General features: G+C 39.8%; 1 protein-coding gene across 2 annotated transcripts in view; it reads right to left on the minus strand.

Annotated features, from left to right (window-relative positions):
* rb1 (retinoblastoma 1) overlaps positions 1-27582 on the minus strand; it is a 237032-nt gene that overhangs the window by 158753 nt on the left and 50697 nt on the right. Inside the window, exons 5-11 of one of the 2 annotated variants that reach the window (XM_078559464.1) lie at positions 24865-24903; positions 24711-24775; positions 18805-18915; positions 15731-15879; positions 12358-12435; positions 9272-9381; positions 8282-8359 (exon numbers count right to left, since the gene is read on the minus strand). In XM_078559464.1, coding sequence (XP_078415590.1) covers positions 8282-8359; positions 9272-9381; positions 12358-12435; positions 15731-15879; positions 18805-18915; positions 24711-24775; positions 24865-24903 — 630 coding nt within the window. The remainder of the gene's footprint in view (positions 1-8281; positions 8360-9271; positions 9382-12357; positions 12436-15730; positions 15880-18804; positions 18916-24710; positions 24776-24864; positions 24904-27582) is intronic. The other variant, XM_078559465.1, reaches the window with a different exon arrangement.

Consider the following 27582-nt stretch of genomic DNA (forward strand, 5'->3'; position numbering starts at 1 on the left):
ATTTTGAACAGATCTAGCAACTCAAGACTGGGCATCTATGAGGTGCTGTGGGCCATCAGCAGCAGCAGAATTGTACTCAACCACAATCTGTAACCTAATGGCCCAGCATATCCTCCCCTCTACCAATACCACCAAGCCAGGAGATCAGCCTTAGTTCAATGAAGAGTGCAGGAGGGCATGACAGGAGCAGCATCAGGCTTATCTAAACATGAGGTATCAACCTGGTAATGCTACAACACAGGAATACTTGAGTGCCAAACAGCATAAACAGTAAATGATAGACAGAGTTAAGCGATTCCACAACCAACGGATCAGATCTAAGCTCTACAGTCCTGCCACATCCAGTCGTGAATGATGGTGGACCATTAAACAACGCTCAGAAGGCGGCAGCTCCACAAATATCCCCATCCTCAATGATGGAAGAGCCCAGCACGTCAGTGCAAAAGATAAAGCTTCAGCCAGAAGTGCCGAGTGAATGATCCTCATGGATCCTTCCTACAGAGATCCCCAGCATCAGAGATGCCAATCTTCAACCAATTCGATTCACTCCACGTGATATGAAGAAATGGCTGAAGGCACTGGATACTGCAACGGCTATGGGTCCTGGAAATAGTACTGAAGACTTCTGCTCCAGATCTTGCCGTGCCCCTAGCCAATCTGTTCCAGTACAGCTACAACACAGGCATCTACCCAGAAATGTGAAAAATTGCCCAGGTATGTCTGCACACAAAAAGCAGGACCAATCCAACCCAGCCAATTACCGTCTCATTGGTCTAATCTCCATCATCAGTAAAGTGACGGAAGGGGTCAGCAACAGTGCTATCAAGTGGCTATTGCTTAGCAATAACCTGTTCACTGACGCTCAGTTTGGGTTCCACCGGGGTCAGTTTCTGATCTCATTACAGCCTTGGTTCAAACGTGGACAAAAGAGCTGAACTCCAGGGGTGTGGTGAGAGTGACTGCCCTTGACATCAAGGCAGCATTTGACCGAGTGTGGCAAGAAGGAGCCCTAGCAAAACTGGAGTCAGTTCGGAACAGGGGAAAACTCTCCATTGGTTGGAGTCATACCTAGCACAAAGGAAGATGGCTGTGTCACGAAACTAATTTTTTTTCAGAATATTTTTTGGTTTATTGTGAAGCAGGTTTATGGGGGTAAGTATAGTTGTGTCTGTGTCAAGCAAACTGCAAGCTTTAAATCATCAAGAGAAGCTAGGTGCTTGACATGCTAATCAGTAAACATGGATGCTGGCTTAGTGTTTAAGATGTGAAGGGAATTTGCATTTTTAGCGAAATGAAGGGATATTTGGATTTCAAAGGGATCTTAGTCTGTTTACAGCTAGGCAGAAAAGCAAGGCTAAGGAATGTGTTTATTTTTCCCAAAGGTTACTGACAATATATAGTTGCAACATGAAAGTTTTATTATGAGGAAGGTTCAGTTTCAAAGACATATGGAATAATAGAATTCACATATTAAAAAGAGAGAAACATATATAAAGATGAATGAAAGGTTGTGTCAGAAGGCCATGTAAGATCTAACAGGAGTATGGGAAATAGCCTTAATGAAGCCTCCAGCAGTTGTGCTTAAGTCTGCTATCTAACGAAACTCAAGCTAGAGAAAAGCCATTTGGAATTCCACCGTTCAGGGTATTCTGTTGACTTGCTGAGTTTGTTTTAAATCTAAAATCTATTGTGGACTGTTGCTTAAAGGGAGTGTAACTGGGAATCAGGTTAATTAGAAATTTTAGGAGTTATTATAGTAGCAATTGTAGTCTTATGCAAGTGCTTGATACAAGGCACAAATCAGAAGTGTGATGGAATACTCTACACTTGTCTGGATGAGTGCAACTCCAACAACATTCAAGAAGCTTGGCACCATCCAGGACAAAGCAGCTTGCTTGATTGGCAACCCTTCCACAAATATTCACTTCCTCCACTACCGGCTAACAGTGGCAGCAGTGTGTTCCATTTACAAGGTGCGCTGCAGAAACTCACCAAGGCTTCGTAGACAGCACCTTCCAAACCCACAACCACCACCATCTCGAAGGACATGGCAAAGTTACCACCGGAAGTTCCCCTCCAAGCCACTCACCATCCTGACTTGGAAATATATCGCCGTTCCTTCACTGTCGCTGGGTCAAAATCATGTAACTCCCTCCCTAACAGCACTGTGGGTGTACCTACACCACAAGGACTGCAGTGGTTCAAGAAGGCAGCTCACCACCACCTTCTCAAGGGCAATTAGGGATGGGCAATAAATACTGGCCTAGCCAGCAACGCTCCCAACCCATAAAAAATGAATTAAAAAAAACTTCATCAATGCTTTCCTAACTACTGCTCCTCACCTTTGACACCGCCGTTTACAACACAAGTGATCCACAATATGTGTATATAAAGTTGACAATATCCACAAAATAATTTTGATTTCTTCACAATATTCTCAATTCAACCATTGGATGCAATCTGTTTTGCAATTCTGATTCAAGAGAATGGGATTATGGCAATTGCTTGTTGCAAATAAAGTTGAAAAGTCATCTTCAAAAATGCTTGGATGAGATCAAACAAAGCAGCAGGTTAGCGCGTGGGGGGGTGGATTCAACTTCATGGAAAATTATGAAAAAACTGAAAAGAAAGGAGAGCCCAGGAGAGGCTATTAAAGTCTCCAGAACACAAAATAGGACAGAGTGTTTGGAAAGGGCTAGGAATCTAACTTCAAGCACATTAGATAAAGGGACGACAATGAGAAAGGGGATGGGAAATACAGGACTGATGGTGTTGTATCTGAATGCACGCAGTATACGAAATAAGGTAAATGAGCTTGTAGCGCAGATTGAAATTGCCAGGTACGATGTGGTGGGCATCACGGAGACATGGCTGCAAGGGGATCAGGACTGGGAGCTAAATATACAAGGATATACATCCTATCGAGAAGATAGGCAGGTTGGCAGAGGGGGTGGGGTTGTTTTGTTAGTAAGGAATGAAATTAAAGCGATAGCAAGAAATGATGTAGGGTCAGATGATGTAGAATCTGTGTGGGTAGAGTTGATGAACCGCAAAGGTAAAAAAACCATAATGGGAGTTATGTACAGGCCTCTGAACGGTAGTCAGGATGTGGGGCACAAGATACACCAAGAGATAGAAAAGACGTGTAAGAAAGGCAAGGTTACAGTGATCATGGGGGATTTCAATATGTAGGTAGACTGGGAAAATCAGGTTGGTAGTGGATCCCAAGAAAAGGAATTTGTGGAATGTCTACGAGATGGCTTTTTGGAGCAGCTTGTGGTGGAGCCCACTAGGGAACAGGCAATTCTAGATTTAGTGATGTGTAATGAGGCAGATTTGGTAAGGGAGCTTAAGGTGAAGGAACCCTTAGGAGGAAGTGACCATAATATAATAGAATTTACCCTGCAATTTGAGAGGAAAAAGCTGGAATCAGATGTAACGGTATTACAGTTGAATAAAGGCAACTACAGAGGCATGAGGGAGGAGCTGGCCAGAATTGACTGGGAGATTAGCCTAGCAGGAAAGACAGTGGAACAGCAATGGCAGGAGTTTCTGGGAGTAATTTGGGAGACACAGCAAAAATTCATCCCTAGGAAAAAGAAGTATACTAAAGGGAGGACGAGGCAACCATGGCTGACAAGGGAATTCAGGGACAGCACAAAAGCTAAAGAGAAAGCATACAATGCAGCGAAGAGCAGTGGGAAACCAGGGGATTGGGAAGCCTACAAAGACCAACAGAGGACAACTAAAAAAGAAATAAGGAGGGAGAAGATTAAATATGAGGGTAAACTAGCTAGTAATATAAAAGAAGATTGCAAGAGTTTTTTTAGATATATAAAGGGTAAGAGAGAGGCAAAAGTGGACATTAGGCTGCTGGAAAATGATGCTGGAGAAGTAGTAGTGGGGAACAAAGAAATGGCGGAAGAACTGAATAGGTACTTTGCGTCAGTCTTCACAGTGGAAGACACGAGTGACATCCCCAAAGTTCAAGAGAGTCGGGGGGCAGAGGTGAGTATGGTGGCCATTACCAAGGAGAAGGTGCTAGGAAAACTGAAAGGGCTGAAGGTGGATAAATCACCTGGACCAGATGGATTACACCCCAGAGTTCTGAGATAGCTGAAGAGATAGTGGAGGCGTTAGTGGCGATCTTTCAGGAATCACTGGAGTCAGGGAGGGTCCCAGAGGACTGGAAAATAGATAATGTAACCCCTCTGTTTAAGGAGGGAGTGAGGCAAAAGACGGGAAATTACAGGCCGATTAGCCTGACCTCGGTCGTTGGTAAGATTTTAAAGTCCATTATTAAGGATGAGGTTTCAGAATACTTGGAAGTGCATGGTAAAATCAGGCAAAGTCAGCATGGTTTCATCAAGGGGAGGTCATGCCTGACAAATCTGTTAGAATTCTTTGAGGAGGTAACGAGTAGGTTAGACAAAGGAGAGCCAATGGATGTTATCTACTTGGACTTCCAGAAGGCCTTTGACAAGGTGCCGCACAGGAGGCTGCTCAGTAAGATAAGAGCCTATGGTGTTAGAGGCACGGTACTAGCATGGATAGAAGATTGGCTGTCTGGCAGGAGACAGAGAGTGGGGATAAGGGGGTCCTTCTCAGGATGCCGGCCGGTGACTAGTGGAGTTCCGCAGGGGTCAGTGTTGGGAACACAACTTTTCACTTTATACATTAATGATCTAGATGAAGGAACTGTGGGCATCCTGACTAAGTTTGCAGATGATACAAAGATAGGTGGAGGGACAGGTAGTATTAAGGAGGCGGGGAGGCTGCAGAAGGATTTGGACAGGTTAGGAGTATGGGCAAAGAAGTGGCAGATGGAATACAACGTGGGGAAGTGTGAGGTCGTGCACTTTGGTAGGAAGAATAGAGGCATAGGCTATTTTCTAAATGGGGAGAGAATTCAGAAATCTGGAGTGCAAAGGGACTTGGGAGTCCTAGACCAGGATTCTCTTAAGGTTAACTTGCAGGTTGAGTCGGTAGTTAGGAAGGCAAATGCAATGTTGGCATTTATTTCGAGAGGTCTAGAATATAAAAGCAGGGATGTGCTGCTGAGGCTTTATAAGGCTCTGGTCAGACCACATTTAGAATATTGTGAGCAATTTTGGGCCCCGTATCTCAGGAAGGATGTGCTGGCCCTGGAGAGGGTCCAGAGGAGGTTCACGAGAATGATCCCAGGAATGAAAGGCTTAACATATGAGGAACGTTTGAGGACTCTGGGTCTATACTCGATGGAGTTTAGAACGATGAGGGGGGAACTGATTGAAACTTACAGAATACTGAAAGGCCTGGATAGAGTGGACGTGGGGAAGATGTTTCCATTAGTAGGAGGGACTAGGACCCGAGGACACAGCCTTAGAGTAAAGGGAAGACCTTTTAGAACAGAGATGAGGAGAAACTTCTTTAGCCAGAGAGTGGTGAATCTATGGAATTCATTGCCACAGAAGGCTGTGGAGGCCAGGTCATTGAGTGTATTTAAGACCGAGATAGATAGGTTCTTGATTGGTAAGGGGATCAAAGGTTCCGGGGAGAAAGCGGGAGAATGGGGTTGAGAAACTTATCAGCCATGACTGAATGGCGCAGCAGGCTCGATGGGCCGAATGGCCTAATTTCTGCTCCTATGTCTTATGGTCTTATGTTCTTATATCAGTCGCACCATATTTGATCATTAATACCTGGAGTTCACTGTCTCTTGTGCAATCAGGTAAGTCTGCTACATGAAAAATATCAAATGCAAGAGTTCAAAGGGAGAGCATATAATCTATCCTATATTGAGTAAACCTTGTAGAAGGTTAGATGAAAATAGTCAAATTAGACTACAATATAAGCAGATACTCTCCAAAAACCAAAAGAAACAAAGTAAATTAGTGAGAGAACGTGGCTTGAGACTAATTCAATTATTGAACGGAGGTAATTGCTCTCAAAGCAACAGTTGTCATTTTAGGTTACATGTTTTAATAATGCAAGCAAATGCACACACACACACCATGACACACACGTGCACACACACGCACAATGGATTACCTGGCATCAACCTCGGCACCAGAAAGTACAACAGCACACCCAGCCCTGCCAACTCTGCAAAGTCCTCTTTACAAACATCTGGAGCCTTCTGCCAAACTTGGGAGAGCTGTCCCACAGAATGCTCAAACAACAGTCTGACATAGTCATACTCACGGAATCATACCTTACAATGTCCCAGACACCAACATCACCATCCCTGGGTTTCTTGTCCCACTGAGAGGACTGACTCACCAGAGGTGGCAGCACAGTGGTATAGAGGTGGGAGGGGGTTGACCTAGGAGTCTTCAACATCGACTCTGGACCCCATGAAGTCTCATGGCATGTCACTCATGGGCAGGGAAACCTTCTGCTGGTTACCACCTACTGTCCCTCCCTCAGCTGATGAATCAGTACTCTTCTATGTTGAATACCGCTTGGAGGAAGCACTGAGGGCAGCTAGGGCAAAAAAAATGTACTCTGGGTAGGGGGCTTCAATGTCCGTCCCCAAGAGTGGCTTGATAGCACCACTAGCTAGCCGAGTCCTAAAGGACATAACTACTAGACTGGAGTCTTCAGCAAGAAGTGAGGGAGCCAAGAGGGAAAAGCATACTTGACCTCATCCTCACCAATCTATCTGTCGCAGATGCATCTGTACATGACAGCATTGGTAGGAATGACCCCTGAACTACCTGCGTCCCCTAGCCAAGCTGTTCCAGTACAGCTACAACACTGGCATCCACCCAGGAATGTGGAAAATACCAGGTTATGTCCAGTCCACATAAAGTAAGACAAATCCAACCTGTCCAATTACTGCCCCATTAGACTACTCTCAAACATCAACAGCGCTCTCAAAAGGAACTTACTCAGAAATAGCCTGCTCACCAACGCTCAGTTTGGGTACCGCCAGGGCCACCTCAGCTCCTGACCACAGCACAGCCTTTGTTCAAACATGGACAGAAGAGCTGAACTCCAGAGAGGAGGTGAGACTCTTGCATGCATGATCACCAGAATGGTACCCAATGGAGACTTGTGGGTACCTTCTGCTGCGGAGGGGATATATTGCCTTGTTCCAAAAGAAACTAGTTTAAATAGCAATTCTGATTTGACTCCAACTGTGATTCCTTACTGAAGGAAATACACTACTTAGTGATTCTTTGACCTGGCACTCTGACAAGCCAAATGTCTAGCTAGGGGTGTGTACAAACACAAATGTGAGTGCAAAGGGAATTGTTAGTTCCATATGTGGACTTGAAACCTCAAGCATAATGTTGTGGGGAAACTGCCACTTGCGTAAAAGAATCTTTGAAGTCAATTACAGTCATCCAAAATTGTGGTCAGTTTACGTTTCAAAATGCGTAATATTTTTTAGTGAGAATTTTTTTGCAGTATGTGCAAGTCCAAAAAACAGGGCGTTCTTCAAAATGTTTTGATAACAAAGAAACAATGAACATTTCTTCTTAACGCAATGTCTTCTGTAATTTTCAAGTATTACTTAGATGCATTTCTAGCATCTTCCAGCTTGAGATCTGAAGAGTAGATTTACTCTATAGTTTCCCACTCCCAACCATCTTCAGTGAAGCCTCACCACTGTGTTTCAAAATCCGGTGGCAGTGACCCCTCTCACTTGATTCTATTGATGCTACAGAAGACAGTCAAGAATTCGATTCTTTTTAATTAGGGTCTTAATGCCTTATCCAAAAATGAGAACATCTTGCTAGAACTTGATAAATTCAAACTGAAGATAGACTTATGACAGCCAAGCCAGATCATAAAGGTTAAGAGCCCATGAAACACTGAAAAATGCTATAATTTAAAGGGATTACGTGATTAATAAGGAAAGAAAAAGCACCACAGGAGAAATTTGATCACCTATTTTCGCGAGGAAATCGTAGAAAGGAATGTGGAGGCATACTTATGATGGCCATCCCCGTTGAGGTGGCATTGAGGTAAAGACAGAGGCACAGGGGAGATCAAGATGAGTCTGGTACATATGAGCCAGCAGTCTTGAACCTCTCATCCTCAAACAAGGTGTGCATGAGAAGGGAGTGGGGATGAGAAGAGAAGAGAATGGAAACCAACACAACAGGAGCCATTTAATTGACAAATTGCACAGCAGCAACCTATGAAAGCTTATATGTTTATTTCTGGCTGCAATCCAATTCAGTGCACAGTAGTAACTTAAGGTGTTTATTGTAAAAAATAGCTGGTACATCTTAGTCAACATGTTGTCATAAAAATGTCAAGTAGAAAAATGAACAGAAGCAGTTTGTACCTAACAGGAGTCTGTGGAGGAATAACTGTGTGACCGTCTTCAGTGTGAAGTTTCCTTGGAGTACTCTCAAGTTCATATCTTTAAAGGAAATGCTTTAATTAATCAAAACATCATGTATAGCATGTTTTTTAAAATGTAAACAGACTGCAAAACATTACCTGATAAAATAGAATAGTGTGGAAGGTTATCCTATCCCATTCCCAACAATAAATTGAATCCAAATTATCCTGAATAACTATTTTAGGTGTACCTTAAATTATGGAACCTGTATTAAAGGCACACATTTCTGCTAGAGATTTTGATTGTGTATATTAAATAAAGATGCTTCACAGAAACGAAGACCAAACAAATTCCAATAGTTAGACTTTTAATGTTACACATCTCCAGCAATTTATTAAAAGTTAGACAGACAACTTATTTCTAAATTTAATAGTGCCTTTTTCTTTTTGCACTTTATGATGTCTGCTCTAGTGAAACCTCCCCCAGCCTTCCTGAAAGGTTCCACTGTGCAACAAGTTTGATCAAACAAAAACAAAATTTTATTTTGAGTGGATAAACTGGACAGAAGTTTCCTTACCTTTCTAGGAAATATGTAATTCACCACTGAATAAAATACTCAGTAAGCTAACAGTTACAAATTTATAATTTTTGTCAGCAAAGAAAAAGGTCACTAAAGGGTCTCACACACAAACTAATGAATTGGGACCATGCTGACACTGTACACTGGATGCATGCACTGATAATGCAATGAAATAGTAGGACATGGATACATGATCACTAATCCCTCAATGGCAGGTAGTTCATTGAAGGCAGATACTAAACGGATGCTTCTTTTCTTGAAAAAACCTTGCTAACTAAAAAAAAACCCTCAGCTGAGCAACCTTGAGGCTTTATCATATTTTTCTACTATTCACCTTAATAAGACAAGGACAAGTTGTTTGGTCAACAAGAAAACATGCAGTAGCTTTGTTCTTTGGAGGGGGTTATTACCTTTCTTCTGGGTCTATTTGCAGAGTTTTGTCATGTTCAAGGAACAATCTTCCATCAAAATCTTTGTTCTTGTGGTAAAGTTCTTCATATTGTCTTGAAAGCGACTCAATCTGTACAAATGTCACAACAATGCAGAAATAATTTAAAAGGTTATATTTAACATGGAACATTAGTGCAGCTCATGTTATAGAAATAAATCAGGTCTAATTTTGGGCCTCCCAAGTTGAATACAATTAAAACAGATCGATCCGACTATATAACACTTCTTTATATTTGTTCTTGGGATGCTGACAAGTCCTCATTTATTGCCCATCTCAAGCTTCCCCGAGGAGATAGTGGTAGGGCTTCTGCTTGAATCTCTCTCTCAATGTTATGCAAGGAAATCTAGTCATTTTGACCCAGTGATGATGAAGGAACAATTATGTTGGGATAGTGTGTGACTTGTAAAGTCAACTTTGAGGGAACATCATTCCCACAACATTACTGCTCTTATCCTTCCTGGTGGTAAAGATTGCAGTGGAGAAAGGTATTATTGAAGTAAGATTGGCAAGTTGTTGCAAAACATCCTCTAAACCTTACACATGGAGTGGGTGCATATTGAAACTGGTAGTAGGTGCATCAATGAATCAAGAAAACTGCGCTGTCCTGGATGTCCAACATTCTAAATATTGTTGCAGCTATATTCATTCAAGCGAGTAAAGGGGTATACAACCTCCCTCGCCCACAACAAAAGTTGCCTATAGTGATACCATTGAAGGTCAGAGAGAGATGTTTAGGTTCATCTTACTTGAAATGATCACAGCCTGGCCCTTAAATAGCACACATGTTCCCTGCTACTCGTCAGCCCAAGGTTGAATGTTGTTGAGGTCTCACTGGAAAAGGTTTTACCCCTTATTCCCAGTGATCAACTTTCTAGAGTTGCATGACAAGATTTCAAGTTTAAAGACTTTTATTGTAACGAAAACTAAAATCAACATCGACTAAACATCAGAGAAAAGACATCTCTTATTTGTTTCTTAACACAACTAATAACCCCACCCCACATTTATGTATTACACTGCACTTTCCGCACAATTATAGCCCTTACTTTCCGCACAATTATAGCCCATACAGGAACCAGTCCAAAGTTACTCTCAGCTTCCAATGGACTCGCTTCTCCACGTTTCACTGAGTCGAAGTCAAAAGTAGTTTCCCTCAGTCTTCTGAGAATCCTCAAACTGACTTCCAGCAGCAAGGCCCACTCCAGTGATTCCTTCTCATGGCCCTGCCAGGCCTAATCTTTCTGTATACTTAAATTTCCACAATTTCTGTCATTTTGACTAAACAATGTGCTGCCACCTGCATGCTACCTGGTAACTACTAGAGAATTGTATTTTTCCTGCTGTCCACAAAAGCATTTCTCTCTCTCTCTGTGCAAGGTTTTTTAATCAGACTGCCTGAGAATCCAACTCCAGTAATGGCAAAGCCAGCTGCTCTGTCCTTTGTTTTCAGGTGTTAAACCTGGTATGTGCATTTCAATGTCACTTGACCCCATGTCCCCATGGTAACGAGGCTATGCAGGCTTTTCAGACATGTCCCTTTTCATTACTCCATTTCACCTTGAATTAAAGAGACAGTTTAAAACATAATCATTTTATAATGCATAACAGTCACAAGAAGTTGCAAATACAGGTAAACATTGTAGGATATCCAGCAAACAACCACACTCCTGGCCTTATTAACAAAGAGAAGGCTTTGCTGAAGCAGCTGGTTGGGTTGGGATCACTTTCTTGAGGAATTCCTGTAGTGATGTCCTTGGGCTATGCTGACTGGTCCAACAACTGCAACCATCTCCCTTGATAACAGGATTCAATCTAGTCACTGCAAAGTTTTCCATTTGATCCCCACTGACTTCAGTTTTGCACTTCAGCTTTGTATATTTTAGCCATAGGATAATTATGGCGCAGTGAATGCTCCCTTGATGTCTAGGGAAGTTAGTCTCATTTTTCCTCTTACTTTATGTCAGGATCAAGGCTGCCGTAAAGACGGAACAAAGTGGTTCTGACCATACCTAAACTGAGAAATCAATGAACTATTGAGGAATCTCTCTATCGCTTTAGCGGTGACTGGGTGGAGGTGATATGACAGTAATTAACTTTGTTAGATTTATCCTGTCCTATTATGAATAGGATGTATGTTCCATATTATCAGGTAGATGCCAGCGTCACAGCTATCCTAGTAGAACTTAACCAGAGGAACCCTGTGAAGCAGACCAAAGATTTCCACAAACCTCCACACCCCCATATCCCTAAATACCAAAATCCAACAACTGCAGGGCTGCCAAAATCCAGGAATCCCCTATTCTAATTCTGCCAAAATTTAGGATTATGCTACCAAAAACTAGGATCACCCTCATCCAGCTAATTCCTGCTCAGGACTGCTGACTACCGGGTAGTTATTTCCAACTGTTTCGTCTTGAATAAACTCTTGCTAAGTATGCTCAGGTTTAAAATTGGTAAGACAAAAAAAAAATCTGGGATAAAGGATTATCTGAAATAAAAGGGCCCTCATTTATGGGTTTCAAAGATTAGTGGATAGTTATGCAAAATTGTGCTTTTAACATCATGACGCTAGAATAAACTTTAATATTCAACATCCTTTCAAATTTGAACAATGGAAATCTTTCTGGAAATTATTACTGTTTAGATAGACAACCAACAAACTGCCCACTTTCAGCTGATGAATGCAAGTTCTTGTAAACAAAAAAATGGTTACAGCAGTCAGCAAAATTTCAGAGATTCTCTCAGAGCCACTTATTGGCTTAAGCCTGCAACTACATTGTGACAGCTGACAATAGTAAAGCTGAATGGTAAGTGCTGACACAAAAGCATGTTGAAAAATCTTCAACAAAAGTTCAATTTATGAACAAGATTGCTGATATATCGATGGTTGTTCTTAAACTACATTTTATTTCTTGTCTGAATTTATGAAACCGCATTAGTTTACAAAATGTGAAGGCCAGCTCTTTTATTCCAGATAGGTTTTTATTTAAGTATTTACAAGTGCTATTACACTTCACCTTGAATAAAACATATTTTCTTGCTTACCGCAGGAAATCCATTAGTAGAGGGTATTTTAAGGTTGTCCAAGAAAGGAAGAAAGCTCTTCAAATAAATGTTTTTCACCTAGACAAATGAAACACAAGGTTCATTATCACACTGCAGATGTGGTCATAAACACTAATTCAGTTATTCTAACACTCCAAACTACATTCCTTACAGGAAAAGAAAAAAATACCCCACTTATGTTATCCGAGAAGTACATTAATTTCTCATCAGGACTGTAATCTCTGTTAGCAGGACATTCTTTTCCTTCTATTCCCCTCCCCAGATAATGATACCCATGATAAACCCTGAAACTGAATGATATACATAGGTTGTATGAAAGTGATTTGAGGATGCTCTGTGCTAAAGGATTAACTGAAGTGACCAAAAATAGTTTGATGTCATCAACTTTTGAATGTGAGGAGTTGCAGTTTCCTTTATATTTTTCAAACTGTCCCAAGCAAGTTTTAAAAAACTAAAGTAACAGATTATATTGTGTACTTTACCCAACTGAGTCAAGTAGTAGCTATTTCACTGTAACATCCAAAGACAAACTTCTCCTCTAAAGATGCTACTACATTGGGCTTACAGGAAGTGCTGACGTATCTAACAACAACCCCACTAGAAAAATGGCAGACCCATTAGGGCCAGGCATCAGCATAACATGGTTTCCAGCAGGTTAGACAAGGTTGCCACAGGGTGCGTCAGACCAACAAGTCAGGGTCTGGCAGCAGATGCACCCCTCTTAAAGTTTATGTAAAAGCAGCTTAAGTCAATTAACCTCATATAAAATAAATCCAAGCAGTAATGAACAGGGCGGTGAAAACCATAAAAGCAGACAGCAAGAAATTAGAGATCAGATCATCACACTGTCTCTGTATATTGGATACAGCTTTTGATATTAAAAAAAACCTGACAGGTAAATCAGGAAAAACTAAGGTCAGTTCAAACTGGTTTTGGCTATCATCCTACTAATAAATTGCCTAACTTTGATGTGCCCCTCACAAAAATATGCACTGTTATCAGGATAAAACAATACGAAAAAGGGGAGGAAAAAGGTGGTTCCCCTCACTTCTTTCACAGAAGCTCCCGAAGAGACAATTGTTTGCAAGACATGCCAGCACACCAGATGTGAGGGAATTTGTACATGAAGAATGATCATGACCTATACTTGGTATGGAATGTTCTTTTATTTATTCTTTACATACAAGATCATGCTGGGATAATTTAAAGAACAGAGCTGCAACATGATGCGGAGCACAGGTCAAAAGTAGCAAATATTTCGCATTCAGCACACAGGTCAAGACAGGAATGCTTAGCAAAAACAAATTTAAAAGGACCAAATATAAAACGGATGATAATTTCAATTCAATGCAATCAGTATTCTTAAAATTTAAAATTATGTTTCTAAACTTTAGATTTTCATTATTTTAGTTCCAATAGAATCACAGAATCACACAGTGCAGAAGAGGCCCTTCAGCCCATCGAGTCTGCACCGACACGTGAGAAACACCTGACCTACCTACCTAATCCCATTTACCAGCACTTGGCCCATAGCCTTGAATGTTATGTAATAAATGAATACGTTTTAGTGCTTTTATTTCATCATTGAAAAATATACATATGGAATGTCACAAATATGAAGTTTAAAATTTTATGATTTGGGACTGTTTAATTTAAGGTAAAATGGAGTAGTGAAGGGGCTGTGTGGCCTTCTCTGAATTCTGCTTGACAACAAACCTGGGTGTCTTGGTTGCTATGAGGACAATCAAGAGCCCAAATTGTTTTACTGGTAAGTAGACAATGGGAAGAGCATTTATGTTGACTTTGGATAGACTGTTAGTCTCCAAGATTCACAGGGGCATGTTTGGAATGTCAGGTTTTATAAACAGTTATACTTTGAACTGTCTATTTAATTTCAAGATATAATAGAGTTGGGGGTCTAAAGAATAACTAATTTGCATTTCTATCTGGATGCAACACCTATGTGATTGTTGTGTGATCCTTCCGGGCAGTCACTGGAAATTCAAATATATTTCTAAAAGTCATTGGTCTCTATAAGATTCGTAACTGGAAGAAAATTGCTCTACAGACTTGAAACAAAGATTCCCCCAGTTTGCATTACTGTTCTTACCCACCCTTCCCAAAAAACAAAATTTGGATTTCAACCCTGGAAATGAATGAGAAAGTATGCTTTTCTCAAAATGAGACACTTGGTCATAAGACTTCAGACACATAGATTATGTGAGATAAATCTTCAGCTAATGGTATTTCTGGCCAAAGCTCACTGTTCCTGCTGTAAGAATGCCCAACTTGCATAATAATATAAAAGCACAATGCTACAGATGCTGGAAATCTGAAATTAAAACAGAAAATGCTGGCAAAACTCAGCAGGTCTGGCAGCATCTGTGGAGAGAGAAACAGAGTTAACATTTCCAGTCCGTATGGCTTAAGAGTCACACAGATTCGAAATGTTAACTGTTTTTCTCTCTCCACAGATGCTGCCAGGTCTGCTGAGTTTTTCTAGCATTTTCTGTTGAAATTATAACCAACATACATAACTAGCTGAAAAGGTGCTTCCATTTGCCATTGACTATATTGGATCAATTCACTTTGTGTCAACGTATATGCCTAGAATTTAAAAATTAGATTGAATGGCTAAGATACGCAAGTGAATAATGTGAGGGATGGTGAGTGCAATTGCCCAGTGTACAGGACAATTAAAGGAAGACATTTGGAAGACAGGAACATTCCAACAGTCCACCCACTCTCCACGCAAGGCATGGATGCTGTTTTTCTCCCAGCAAGATTGTAACTTCCCAAAGCTTAGCGGAATACAGTCTATCGTGCCTCAATAGCTCAATTCATATCCTAGCCCTTTCCCAGGCCATGGGAATTCTGCCAAGCAACTAGATTACAAAGCGCAGGAGCCATTACATAGCCCACACTCATCAAGAACGCATGAGCACTTCCCCAGAATGCATAAAACAGTCACTTACTCTCCCATCATCAACAGAACTTTTCATTCCCATTAACCAACTGTCGGAGTGTTCAAAGTGATTCAGAATGCCTCTCAGGCTATGCCCATACTCTGCTCCTTATACTTAATCCTTATACAATACTTAACATTACAGATATAAAATTAACAGTTATAAATACAGCAGCATTTTTAAAGTCTGTGACACTGTTCACTTCCATCAAAATTTCGGTTACATTCTGCATGCTATGAAATTAGTACTTCAATTACAAGGTGTCTTTGTCAATCGGTTTATTCAACATATGGATTATGAAGTATTTTCCAATTATGGAAGAAATTTAGAACATTCTGATTTTTTATTCAATTTTCGATGATAATTATAGTACTATATTAACTTGCCTCTTCCACATTGCACTCATTTTCCTGACAAAGGATTTCCATGACTCTGGGGTCTACTTCAGTTGAATTGCCTGTCTGTATAATTCTGTTCTGACTTCGTCTAGAAGATCGTGATGGGCCACTGGAAATTATACTATTTGCAGTAGTTCCTGTAAGAAAATTTGCAGTTTCAATAAATACTTGCACTTTCATACATGAAGCAAAATTGCTTGTAGTTCTCAGATCATTAGCAGAGCTTTCCTGTACAACATTGCTCATTCATTTCACTGATTGTCCTATATATTCAAAAGAATGGTAGCACATAAAAGTGCAAGAAAATAAATAATCAAGACAGCAAGAAATGCAACCACTTATCTTGTCAGCACTGTTTTTAAACTCTTAGTTATTGCAAATATTAAATTTGGCACAAACAACTGGTTCTTGAAAATAATGGCCTCCCTGTCTCACAGGGTATCACTAAATAAAATGTTTATTTTCTAACTACCAACAAAGCACAAATGATAAGCAAACAGCAGTAATCAAGGCTGTTTGCTTTTGTAATTCACATTTTTTTAAAAAAGGAGCTCTCATTATAAAGAAAGGCATTGTGCATCTCTCTCTCTCAAGACTTAATACACTTTCAAATTTTACAACTTACAATTTGAATGGTAACCAAAGTTACAATAGCTGTGTTATTAGTCATCCAAAATCTTGCTTACAAAAAACCTATTTCAGTCAATACGTTTCTTTTAAATGTTTCTTCAGAGTTCCTTCAGATAATTTCAGAAAAGAACTAGATGCATCCCTAAGCACACACATACATGCAGTAAAACTGTTATGGAGGAGGGGGTCTGCAAAGTATTCCCTTATACAAGTGCAAAGGCAAGACTGAATATTTCCACAATTTGAAGAAATGGGACAACAGACAACAAATCAGTAGTGGGAACTCTCACTGATTTATAATTTTCCTTGTCTGTGTGCTAAGAATAATCGCAGCATGGCTTGGATGAAATCAAGTAACACAGCACGGCCTAATGACAGAATTGGGATTTTGAGTCAGTGCAGCTTAATAAGACAGCAAGCTATTGCAGCAATCCTCCTTTATAAATTTCTGAGGCAACTCTTGGCATTGACCCATGAGTTACCCAATAATTTGGGTGGAACAAACTTTTACTTCCAACAGTTCTACGCCTGTCAAGTTATAACATGCCATCAACCACTTGGTAATGCACTGGTTTTAAATGAGATTACCCAAAATGAACAGCCTACAGATATTTCAATCTTTGGTCCAAATGACAGTTTGTAAGGGCTCTCAATTTGAAAGCCACATTGGACCTCTGCCATTCAAAACTTCAAGCATTTTGAAATTCAAGGAAAATAAACTTAGGCATAAATCTTAGACAAATCTTTGACAGAGTTAGCCAATCCCGAAACCAAAATGAGTAAACTGAGGGCTTGAAGCCCATCAACTCAACATGCAAAATCCAGCTTCAAGACCAAACCCCTGTCACTTGCTGGTAAGTAACCTACATGCAATGAACATGGAATGTGGAACATCACATGGCTCTCGAGGCTTTAGTGAAAAAGGCTTTCAAGAATTCAGTGTTACTCGCCACCTGCCAGTCAAGTGTCAAAGCTTCAAAATATCCATCCAGATGAAATAAGCAACTATTCGATTTGTCTTACTGTAAAACATCCAGCATCTCTGCCAATCCTAGCTGTTGTGTCCATCCTGAAAGGTCAGTAATATAACATTTAGAATAGCCAGCAAAAAGTGTTGCTTAGTCCGCACTGAATGTTTACATTACTTAAATCAGCATTGAGGATAAAAGGACAATTCAAACCCTTGGTACCACCCAGCTGCTTGCTAACAGAACCACCGTTTAACTTATCTGAACAGTTCTCTTCCTGCTGAGACACCCAATATGATACAGCTCCAAAGACTGCTGTCAAGAAAAGGAATATCAGACTCAAAATAGTAGGAATATGTATTACTCTGTGCCTTTCTTCAAGCAACTTTTAGATTAAAAATGTGCACCCGCAATGCATCTCATTTACTTTTGTTTGCCATGTATCACCATATTTGCCATATCCAAGTTTGTCTTAAAAGTTCAAGAATTGTGCTTAATTACACAGGTTGATAGGCAATTAGCTAATTACAACATATGATTTAAAAGGTTTGTGACAACAGAATTGCAAGGCTCAATTCTGTAGTGTACGCAAGTTTCATTCCTTGTTCCTTTTCTTTTTCCAATTTCCTCCCCTTGCCTGCTGAAAGTCTGACCCACGACAGGACATGGGTTCACAGGCATTGGGCACCCTCTAGTACCTCACTCAAGTGGCCATTACTCAAGTGGCCATTACTCAAGTGCATCTGAACTGGGAGCGTTGACACATGTTTGGCACAGGGAGCCAAATCAAATCATGCCCTCAAGCAGTATCACACATGCATGCACGTCCAGCAGGGCTCACTGGACATCAAACTGTAAAAGCAACCCTACCCAATTTTTCCCTTATATATGAACATGTGATGTAGGAGGAGTAGACCATTTGGACCTTCTAGGCTGCTCTGCCATTTCATAAGATCCAGAGGAAACTCTTTCGAGTTACCAACAGTCACAGATTGCAACTTCTTTCGAGTACAATCACAGTTCTTGGTTTTCCAGGAGTGGGACATGAACCCACAACCCTCTGATTCAAAGGCGAGGGTGCTATGAACTGAGCCACAGCTGACACCTCCAGATCCAGAGGAAAGTCATCCACATGTAATGTCTCCCATCATTACTCTCAGCTGGGATCAACTAATTGGTCACAAACCATAGATAAAATGTGACAACTTCTTACAACTATGCAACTCATCTACTCGCTGCCATGCGGGGAGCTTATGGATTATAATTTAACTTCCATTAATTTAGTGCTTGTACAATACTCAGGTTTTCAAAAAGTCAATTCAAGACCAAATCAATAGCAGTGGTACATAATAATTATGCAGCTGTCATAATTTACTTCCATTTAAGCTTTCCGGGAGCTAATCAAAGATTACATTTTAAAAATACCAACTGAATTTGATTTCCACTGTTATTTTTAAAACCTACTGTAAGGTTCCTTAATAAATGCAGAGGGTGAGATCTTGATAAAGTGCTCCAGGACACAAAGCAACAACTGGAAAGAGAGCACAAGGTCATCTTCCATCTGAAGCAGCTTCCCTGAAAACAGAATGCAAATAAGCCAAAGGCAAAAAATTAGTGTGCTTTGTCCCATTTCATTACAATTGAACTATAAATGAACATGCATAAGGCTAAAAGAATGATATACCTTTGTTTGCAAAATCATTTAAAAGGTCTTTTGTTTTTTAGATACCCACAGAACCAAATTATTTAGTGCATCTTTGCGTGTAAACTTAAAACACATCCCATGTGGCTTTAAAAAATCAAACAGATGACAAGTATCATTATTCTTTAAAAATAAATCTGCATAGTTTCTAAAAATATTGAAGTAGCATCTAAACTTGGATAATTACGAATTTTAATTTTTTTTATTCAAAAAGAAAACCTGGGGGTTGTAAAACCAGCTAAAATATACATTTCTATGATTCCAAAGAAACATTTTGATTGTGGCTATTCTTTACACTGATAACTCACACTCATCAAACATTCATCATCTCCCTTAAACAATTTGCATTTATCTTAAAAGCTAATAATCCTGTGAATATCGCACAATACCTTACAACCATAGTAAAACTTCCCACTGAACTTTGTGGTTTTATAACAAACATACAGAACACAAGTTGCCCACATGTGAACGTATGGTTTAGGAGAAGTTGGACATTTGGCCTTTTGAGCCTGCTCCGCCAGTTGATAAGTTCCAGAGGATCTTCACATTCGCCAAATGAAGTGAACAAAGGAGATGCAACAGTACCCTCTGGTGGCAGGAAATAGCTTTCCACACTGAATTTCTTTACACTGAAAGGAAATTGCTTCAATTGCTACACAAATGAGCATTTAGGAAACATCTATTAGAACAAAGGTATCCAAACTTCCCATTTTGGAAAGCCACTTAGCTGTAGTTGACAATTAAAAGAAAATATTCAATTCAAGAAATACTTCGGGACTTAAATTTTAAATTTTGGAAAAATTGATTTAAAAACTTAGGTAATGCTACCTAATTCACTTAATCTTTTCCTCATCATTTTACCAGAAGAATTTTCTATTAATTCGTATTAATTTACTTCTCATTTACGTATTGGCTAGGCTGAGTTGGTGACATTTTAGCCTTAGAGTCCAATGATTATGGGTTGAGTTCTACATCAGTGCAACACTGAGGGACTGCCACACTGTCAGATATGTCTATGCTAAACCAAGATCTCATCTACCCTCTCATGTAGAAGATAATAATCCATCTAATAGTAATTTTCAAATAGTAGGGAGTTGTTCAACTCAATATTCTTCCCTCCAATTCCATCTAACAAAAAGACTGGTTATTTACTTTAAGTTATTTCTGGGACCCAGAATAGCTACCATTTTTTTCCTCCAAAACTAATAAATTCTGAGGAGCTTTCAGACTCCAACATTAAGCAGTAGATATATCATGTTTCTATCAATATGCATAACATGCATTTTCAAATCATTGTAACTCCTATTGCCGACCGGAAAGGTGTCAGGAATGGTTGCACATGCGCACCCGGCCCACATGTCCAGTGTGGCTGCCGGCGCATGCGCACCTGATCGTTGCATCTTTCCAGTTGGCGGCAACAGCATCTGTGTATTGTTTCTGCCTACATTTATTAACAAACTATTTTAGTGCTATTATTTAATCAAATATACTGATTTTCCATTCAATTAATTTGTCAGGAAGATATAATAATTCTCATAATGTTATTGCAATTTATTGTAAAATAGTGGTGTGTGTGTGTGTGGGGGGGGGGCTTATGCGTGGGGGCGGGGTGTGTGTGGGGGAGTGGAGTGTGTGTGTGTGCGCGCGTGCATGTGTGTGTGTGTGCACGCGCGCGCGGGTGGGGGTGTGTGCGTGGGTGTGTGTGTTAATTGGATTAAAGGCAGTTGGTCTGAAGGCTTTGATGTGGTAGAAGCTGAGCTAGGTTTGAAATGTTAAGTAGGTAAACATAGGTATCGAGGGAACATTTGCATTTTTAAATAAACAAGGCTAGATTGTTTTCAAAAGAGGGAGTGAAATGTGCCACCTAGCCAGGTGAAGTTCAGAAACAGTGTGTTTATTTTTCCCCAAAGATTACTGATAGAACTTAGTACTATGAGAGGTTTTTATTATCAGAGAGGTAAAGTCCAAAGACATAGTGAAACAACGGGAATTTGCAATCAAAGGGAAAATATGTACAAAGGAGCAATGGCTATTTGTAAGGGTAGGCATTTTAAGATTTAACAAGTGTGAAAAGCCTTCAGCATCTACGCCTCAACTCACTTTGATTTGGATTGTTCAGAGTTTCATGATTCGTTATCTGGGTCTTTTAAAATCTGTGTGTCTTACTGTTGCCTTAACGGAAGTGTAACTGGGAGCCAGGTTCATTAGGGGATTTATTTTCAGAAACTATGCTTTAACTATGCTGTATGCTTAAAAAGTGCTAATTGCATTGCTTCTTGTACTATTTACAAGGTCATAAAGCACTGTTGAGGAAGTTAATTGGGTCTTAAATGACAAGAAAAGAATTTGTTCTGAAGCTTATGTACCATTGACTGGTACCTTCGTCTCATCTCTGTTTAACCTTACTCTGGTCAGCAGTCATACGATATTCTCCATGAAAGCACAAGGACCATTTTCTTCATTTTTGGCCATAACTCATGAAAACCCTGTAACCAGCAGACTTGAATAAAAATATTTTCATGTGATAGTTTTATCACCTTTGAAGATTAAGAGCTCAATATACGAGCTAGAAATCTTCTCAAAAACTTAACAAGGGTATAAAATTTAAGTAGAACAGAAGGGAATTGTACAAAATCTACTGCAATGTTGAGTCACTCTAATCGCCTGTATCTTTCCAGTAGTGATTTCAATCAAAAATGTCATTCACTTTATTCAAAGGATTTTCATACATCCTTGCTCAATAATAATGATAAGACAGATTCACATTCATGCTCTATTCTGCACTTGGTCCGGTCTATTGCTTCGGTCTGTCTCTGATGTCAGATGCACACATTTACGAGCATATGAAATGGAGCAGAAATAGGCCATTCAGCCCCTCGAGCCTGCTCCACCATTCAACATGATCATGGCTGATCTGTTTGTGTTTTGAATTCCACATTCCCATCTACCCCGATAACCTTTGATTTCCCCTGCCCAACAAGAATCTATCTACCTTAAAAATATCCAATGATTCCACCTCCACCGCCTTCTAAGGCAGAAAGTTCCAAAGTTACACGACCCTCAAAGAAAAAACTTCTTCTTATCTCTGTCCTAAAAGTCGACCCCAAATTTTAAAACAATGCCCCCTACTTCTGGACTCACCCATAAGAGGAAACTTCCTTTCCACTTCCATGTTGTCAAGACCGTCCAGGATCTTATATACTTCAATCAAGTCACCCCTCACACTTATCTACAGTGGAAACAAACCTAGTCTGTCCAACATTTCCTCATAAGCCAACATGCTAACAGGCCAGGCATCAATCAAGTGAACTGCTTCCAGCGCATTTACATATAAAGAACGGCAGAGAATGACTAAAAAGCTAATCAGGAGAAAGAAATTAGAGTATATGGGGAAGCTAGCTAGACATGTAAGAATGGATAGCTAGAGTTTCTACAGGTATTTAAAAGGAAAAGCGTAAGTAAAGCACGTGTTAGTTCTCTAGAGAGAGTGGGAAGTTGGTCGTGGGTAATAAGGAAATGGCTGATGAAATGAACAAATATTTTACTTCTGTCTTCATTATAGAGGATACAAAAAACATTTCAGTAATATCTGTATATAAAGAGACCAAAAACTGCGCACAGTATTCAAGATGTGGTCTCACTAATGACCTGTATAACTGACACATAAAATCCTTTCTTTTATGTTCAATTCCTCTCGTAATAAAAGATAGCATTCCATTAGCTTTCCTAATTACTTGCTGTACCTGCATACTAACTTTTTGTGACTCATGCACTAGAACACCTAGATCTCTCTGCACCTCAGAACTCTGCAGTCATTCTCCATTTTAGTGATACTCTGCTTTTTTATTCTACCTGCCAAGGTAAACAACTTCATATTTTCCCACATTATACTCCATCTACCAGATTTTTCCTCACTCATTCAACCTATCTATATCTGCCTACAACCTCCTTGTGCCCTCTTCACAACATACTTTCCTACCTACCTTTGTGTCATCTGCGAATTTAGCTACCAGGCCGTCATTCCCCTCATCTAAGTCATTGATGCAAATTGTAAGAAGTTGAGACCCCAGCACAGATCTCTGCGGGACACCACTCATCACATCCTGCCAATCAGAAAAAGGTTAATTTATGCATACTCTGTGTTCTGCCACCTAGCCAATCTTCTATCCAAGCTAAGATGTTACCCCCTACACCATGAGCTTTTATTTTCCTCAATAGCCTTTGATGTGGCATTCTGGAAATCCGAGCTCTCCTTTATCCACAGCGCATGCTACTTCTTCAAAGAACTCCAATAAATTTCCCTTTCACAAAACCATGTTCACTCTTCCCGATTACCTTGAGTTTTTCTAATTGCTCATCTATAACCTCTTTAATGATCGATTCTAATACCTTCCCCACAGCAGACATCAAACTAACTGACCTATACTTTCCTGTTTTCTGCCTCCCCCCCTTCTTGAATAGAGGGGTAATATTTTCCACTTTCCAGTCTGATGGATCCTTTCCAGAATCTAGCAAATTTTGAAAAATTAACACCAATGCATCTTTTTATATCCTCAATAGCGAAGACAGAAGCAAAATATTCGTCCATTTCATCAGCCATTTCCTTATTATCTACTATTAACTCCCCATTTTCACGCTCTAGAGGACCAACAAGCCCTTTACTTACTCTTTTTCTTTTTAAATATCTGTAGAAACTCGTTAGCCGTTTTTACATTTCTAGCTAGCTTCCTCTCATACTATAATTTCTTTCTCCTGATTAACTTTTAAGCCATTCTCTGCTATTCCTTATATTCTGACCAATCATCTGACCTGCCACTCATCTTTGCTTTTCCCTCAAGTTTAATGGTTCCTTAACTTCTTTACTTAGCCGCGGAAGGTGAGTCCTCCTCTTAGAATTTTTCTTTATAGTAGGAACATACTTATTCTGAGTTTTTTGAAATATCCCCTTAAATGTCTGCCACTGCTTCTCTACTGACCTATCCTCCTGCCTAGTATCCCAGCTAACTTCAGCTAGCTCAGCTTTCATGCCCACATAGTTGCCCTTATTTAAGTTTAAAACACTAGTCTTAGACCCACTAAGCTGGATATAAAATATTTCCTCATAAGCCAACCCGCTATCATTCCAGGTATCAATCTAATGAACTGCTTCCAGTGCATTTACAAGCTGGATATAAAATTCAATCATATTGTGGTTGCTGCTACCCGGGGGTGTCTTTACTCTGAGGTCATTAATTAATCCTGTCACATTACACGATACCAAGTCTAATATAACTTGCTCTCTGGTTTTATAAGTAATTGGCTTTGTCTTTTTAAATTTCATGAATCAGATGGTTTGGAAAGGTCTGTTATGTAAATTTGGCAATCGTATGCTGTTTTTTGTCACCCCCAGGAAATTGGTATTAAAAGGGTGGTGCTTGCAGTTACTCTGTTTAATGGACAGGGCAAGGACTGAGGGACTCGAAAATGTCTTTGCACTTTTGCTTATGAGGGAGTGACACTGAAAACCGTACAAAATTCCAACATAAATCTAGGGCAATACCAAATAAAAGTCACTAGAGAAAGAATCACTAGGGTTTCTTGCGAATTGTTTGGACACCCCCTTGATTAAAATAGAAAGTCAGTTCTCAATGTATACACCTTTCAAAATAACAAGTTTATTTTCACAGACCTGTTGCCAGTAGAAACGTAATCCAGCAGATTTTCACCACTGGTTTAGTAGTTTCTGATGACGCCCTGGTTAACAAACAAAACAAAGTCAAACATAATGACATTATTTAAAAAGTTTACAAGAAAAGCAATCAACTTATTAAATTAAAACTTACTGGATACTTGGTGCCTCCGTAAATATCTTTTCACATATCCTGTAAATTTTAAAAAAGACAGCTTTTATTAGACTTTCAAAGAGTGTCATTCACACCATCCGAAATGCTTCAAATTTTTCTGTAAAACTCTATGGGGTGCTATAGGTGCTATAAAAGTACAAGTTGTGATTTAAATGTACAACTGCCACAGGACCTTCGCTTATTTCTAATACAAAATAGATGGAACAATCAGAAATAAGCTGAAAACAATTACTATATATTTTCCTTTCATTGCAGCATCGCTCCACATAAAATGTTCTTAGATAAAAGGGTTGATTTGCTCATTTCTGCTACATGTTTGGACCTAAACCTTGCAGATGGTGACAGTGGCAATGCCACTGCATTAGTAATCCAGAGGCCCAGGCTAATGCTCTGGGAACCTGGGCTCAAATCCCACCATGGCAGCTGGTGGAATTTGAAATCAATTAATAAATCTGGAATATACAGCTAGTCTCAGTCATGGTGACTATGAAACTGTCACTGATTTCCGTAAAGACTTATCTGGTTCACTAATGTCCTTTAGGAAAGGAAATCCGGCATCCTTACCCAGTCTGGCCTACATGTGACCCACAGCAATGTGGTTGACTATTAACTGCCCTCTGATTAAGCCACTCAGTTTCAAGGGCAATTAGGGATGGGCAACAAATGCTGGTCTTACCAGCTACACTCACATCCCATGAAAGAATAAAGAGAAAAAAGGCTCCTAATTGAAATAAAAAAGTTAAAGTCAGAGAGCAATGGGCTCAAATGAATATGATGTCAGCAACAAAACATTTTAATGCAGTTTAAAATGGATTAAGATAATGAAATAAAACTTGATCCAACTTTATAATCAAATAGTGACTGAAATGCACAGAATTAGGAAAAGGCTCCAATTTCACAACCAAGAAGTTGTAGTCAGTGATTGTGTATCTGCTTGGGGGCAGGTTACTAGTATCCCCAAAGGATTGGTGTTAGGCCCACCACAATTCACTTTTTTATTAATAACCTAGAGAATGGAGTTGGAGTTATGGTCAATAGGTTTACACATCATACTGATATTTGTACAAGGGCCAAGACTATATGAGTACAATCTTCTACAAAATAATCCAAAAAGTTGTCAGGCATGGCACAGTTGGTAACACTTTTGCTTCTAAGTCAAATGGTTGTGCATTCAAGTCAAACTTCCAGACTTTTCACAAAATTCAAGGCTGACACTCCACAGCTGGGCAGAGGGAATGCAATACTGTCAGAGGTGTTGTCTTTTGGATGAGATGCTAAATCAAAGCCCGCTTGCCCTTTCAGGTGACTATAAAAGATCATATGACACTACTTAAAAGAAGAATGGAAGAGTTATCCCTGGTCTTTGACCAATATTTGTCCCTTGAAGATCATAAAAACAGACTACCTGGTCATTATCACATTGCTGTTTGTGGGGTCTTACTGTGTGCAAACTGGCTGCTGTATTTCCTACATTATAACAGTGACTACAGCCTAAAAATGCTCTTTAGGCTGCAAAGCACTTTGAAACATCCTGTGGTTATGAAAGGTGCTATAGAAATGCAAGTCTTTCTTTTCCTTACAAAAACATTTAGAGGCACTAAGGGATTAGATCAAAAACAGCAAATGGCATTTAGCCTAGATAAATGAAGTGCAATGCATGCAGGTAGACAGTGGAATAGTGGTAGTGTTACTGGACTAGTAATCCAGAGGCCCAGGAGACACGCATTCAAATCCCAACAAGGCAGCTGGCACAATTTAAATTCAATTCATAAAAATCTGAAATCAATAGCATCGATTGTCATAAAAAACCACGTAGTTCGCTAATGAAGGAAACCTGCCATCCTTACCTGGTTTGGCCTACATGTGACTCCAGACTCTTGAGTGCCCTCAAAAAATGGTCTGGCAAACCACGCAGTTAAACCAAACTATTACAGTCAAAAGGGATAAAATGAGACAGACCATCCGGCATCAACCTAAGCATTGCTACCTTATTAACATTTGGGAGCTGTTCCACAGACTAGTTAAGTAACAGCCTGACAGTCTTACTCACCGAATCATACTTTACAGACAATGTCCCAGATACAACCATCCCCATCCCTGGGTATGCCCCGTCCCACTGGCAGCACAGTGGCATATGGGTGTTGCTCTGGGAGTCCGGAACATCGACTGCGGAAGCCATGAAATCTCATGGCAACAGGTAAAAACTGGGTAAATGTGATGATGGATTTTTCTTTTACATCTTTGGGATTATGGTGGTATTCTGCAAAGGGAGCTGTGTGTGTGTATATCCATGATACATTAAACTGGGGGAGGTTAATAGAGACAGTTTGTCGATGAGAACTGAGAGATAAATGGGTAAAGGTGTTAGGTTCATACATTTGTAATGGGGGGTTATGGTATATTTGAGTTACAAGCAAATAGGTTGGATTTAAAATTTGCATTATGAGATAATGGCTTTTCAGCTGTTGAATTTCAAAGGGAAGGAGTGGCAAGGAACTTTTACAATTTACAACGGTTTCATAGGTAAACAGGGGAGGATATATTAAATTTTATTGACCCAAAAGTAGAGGCAATAGGAAAACATAACAGATTTTTATATTTGGAGAAGTTGAGTTCAAAGAGGTGTTGAGGACAATGGAATTTGAGATGAAAGGGAAAAAAGATATTTAAGGAAAGATGTTTAGTTGAGTTGTGTGG

This window comes from Cetorhinus maximus, chromosome 16 (assembly GCF_964194155.1).
Source record: "Cetorhinus maximus chromosome 16, sCetMax3.hap1.1, whole genome shotgun sequence".
In the NCBI taxonomy this organism is placed as follows: Eukaryota; Metazoa; Chordata; class Chondrichthyes; order Lamniformes; family Cetorhinidae; genus Cetorhinus; species Cetorhinus maximus.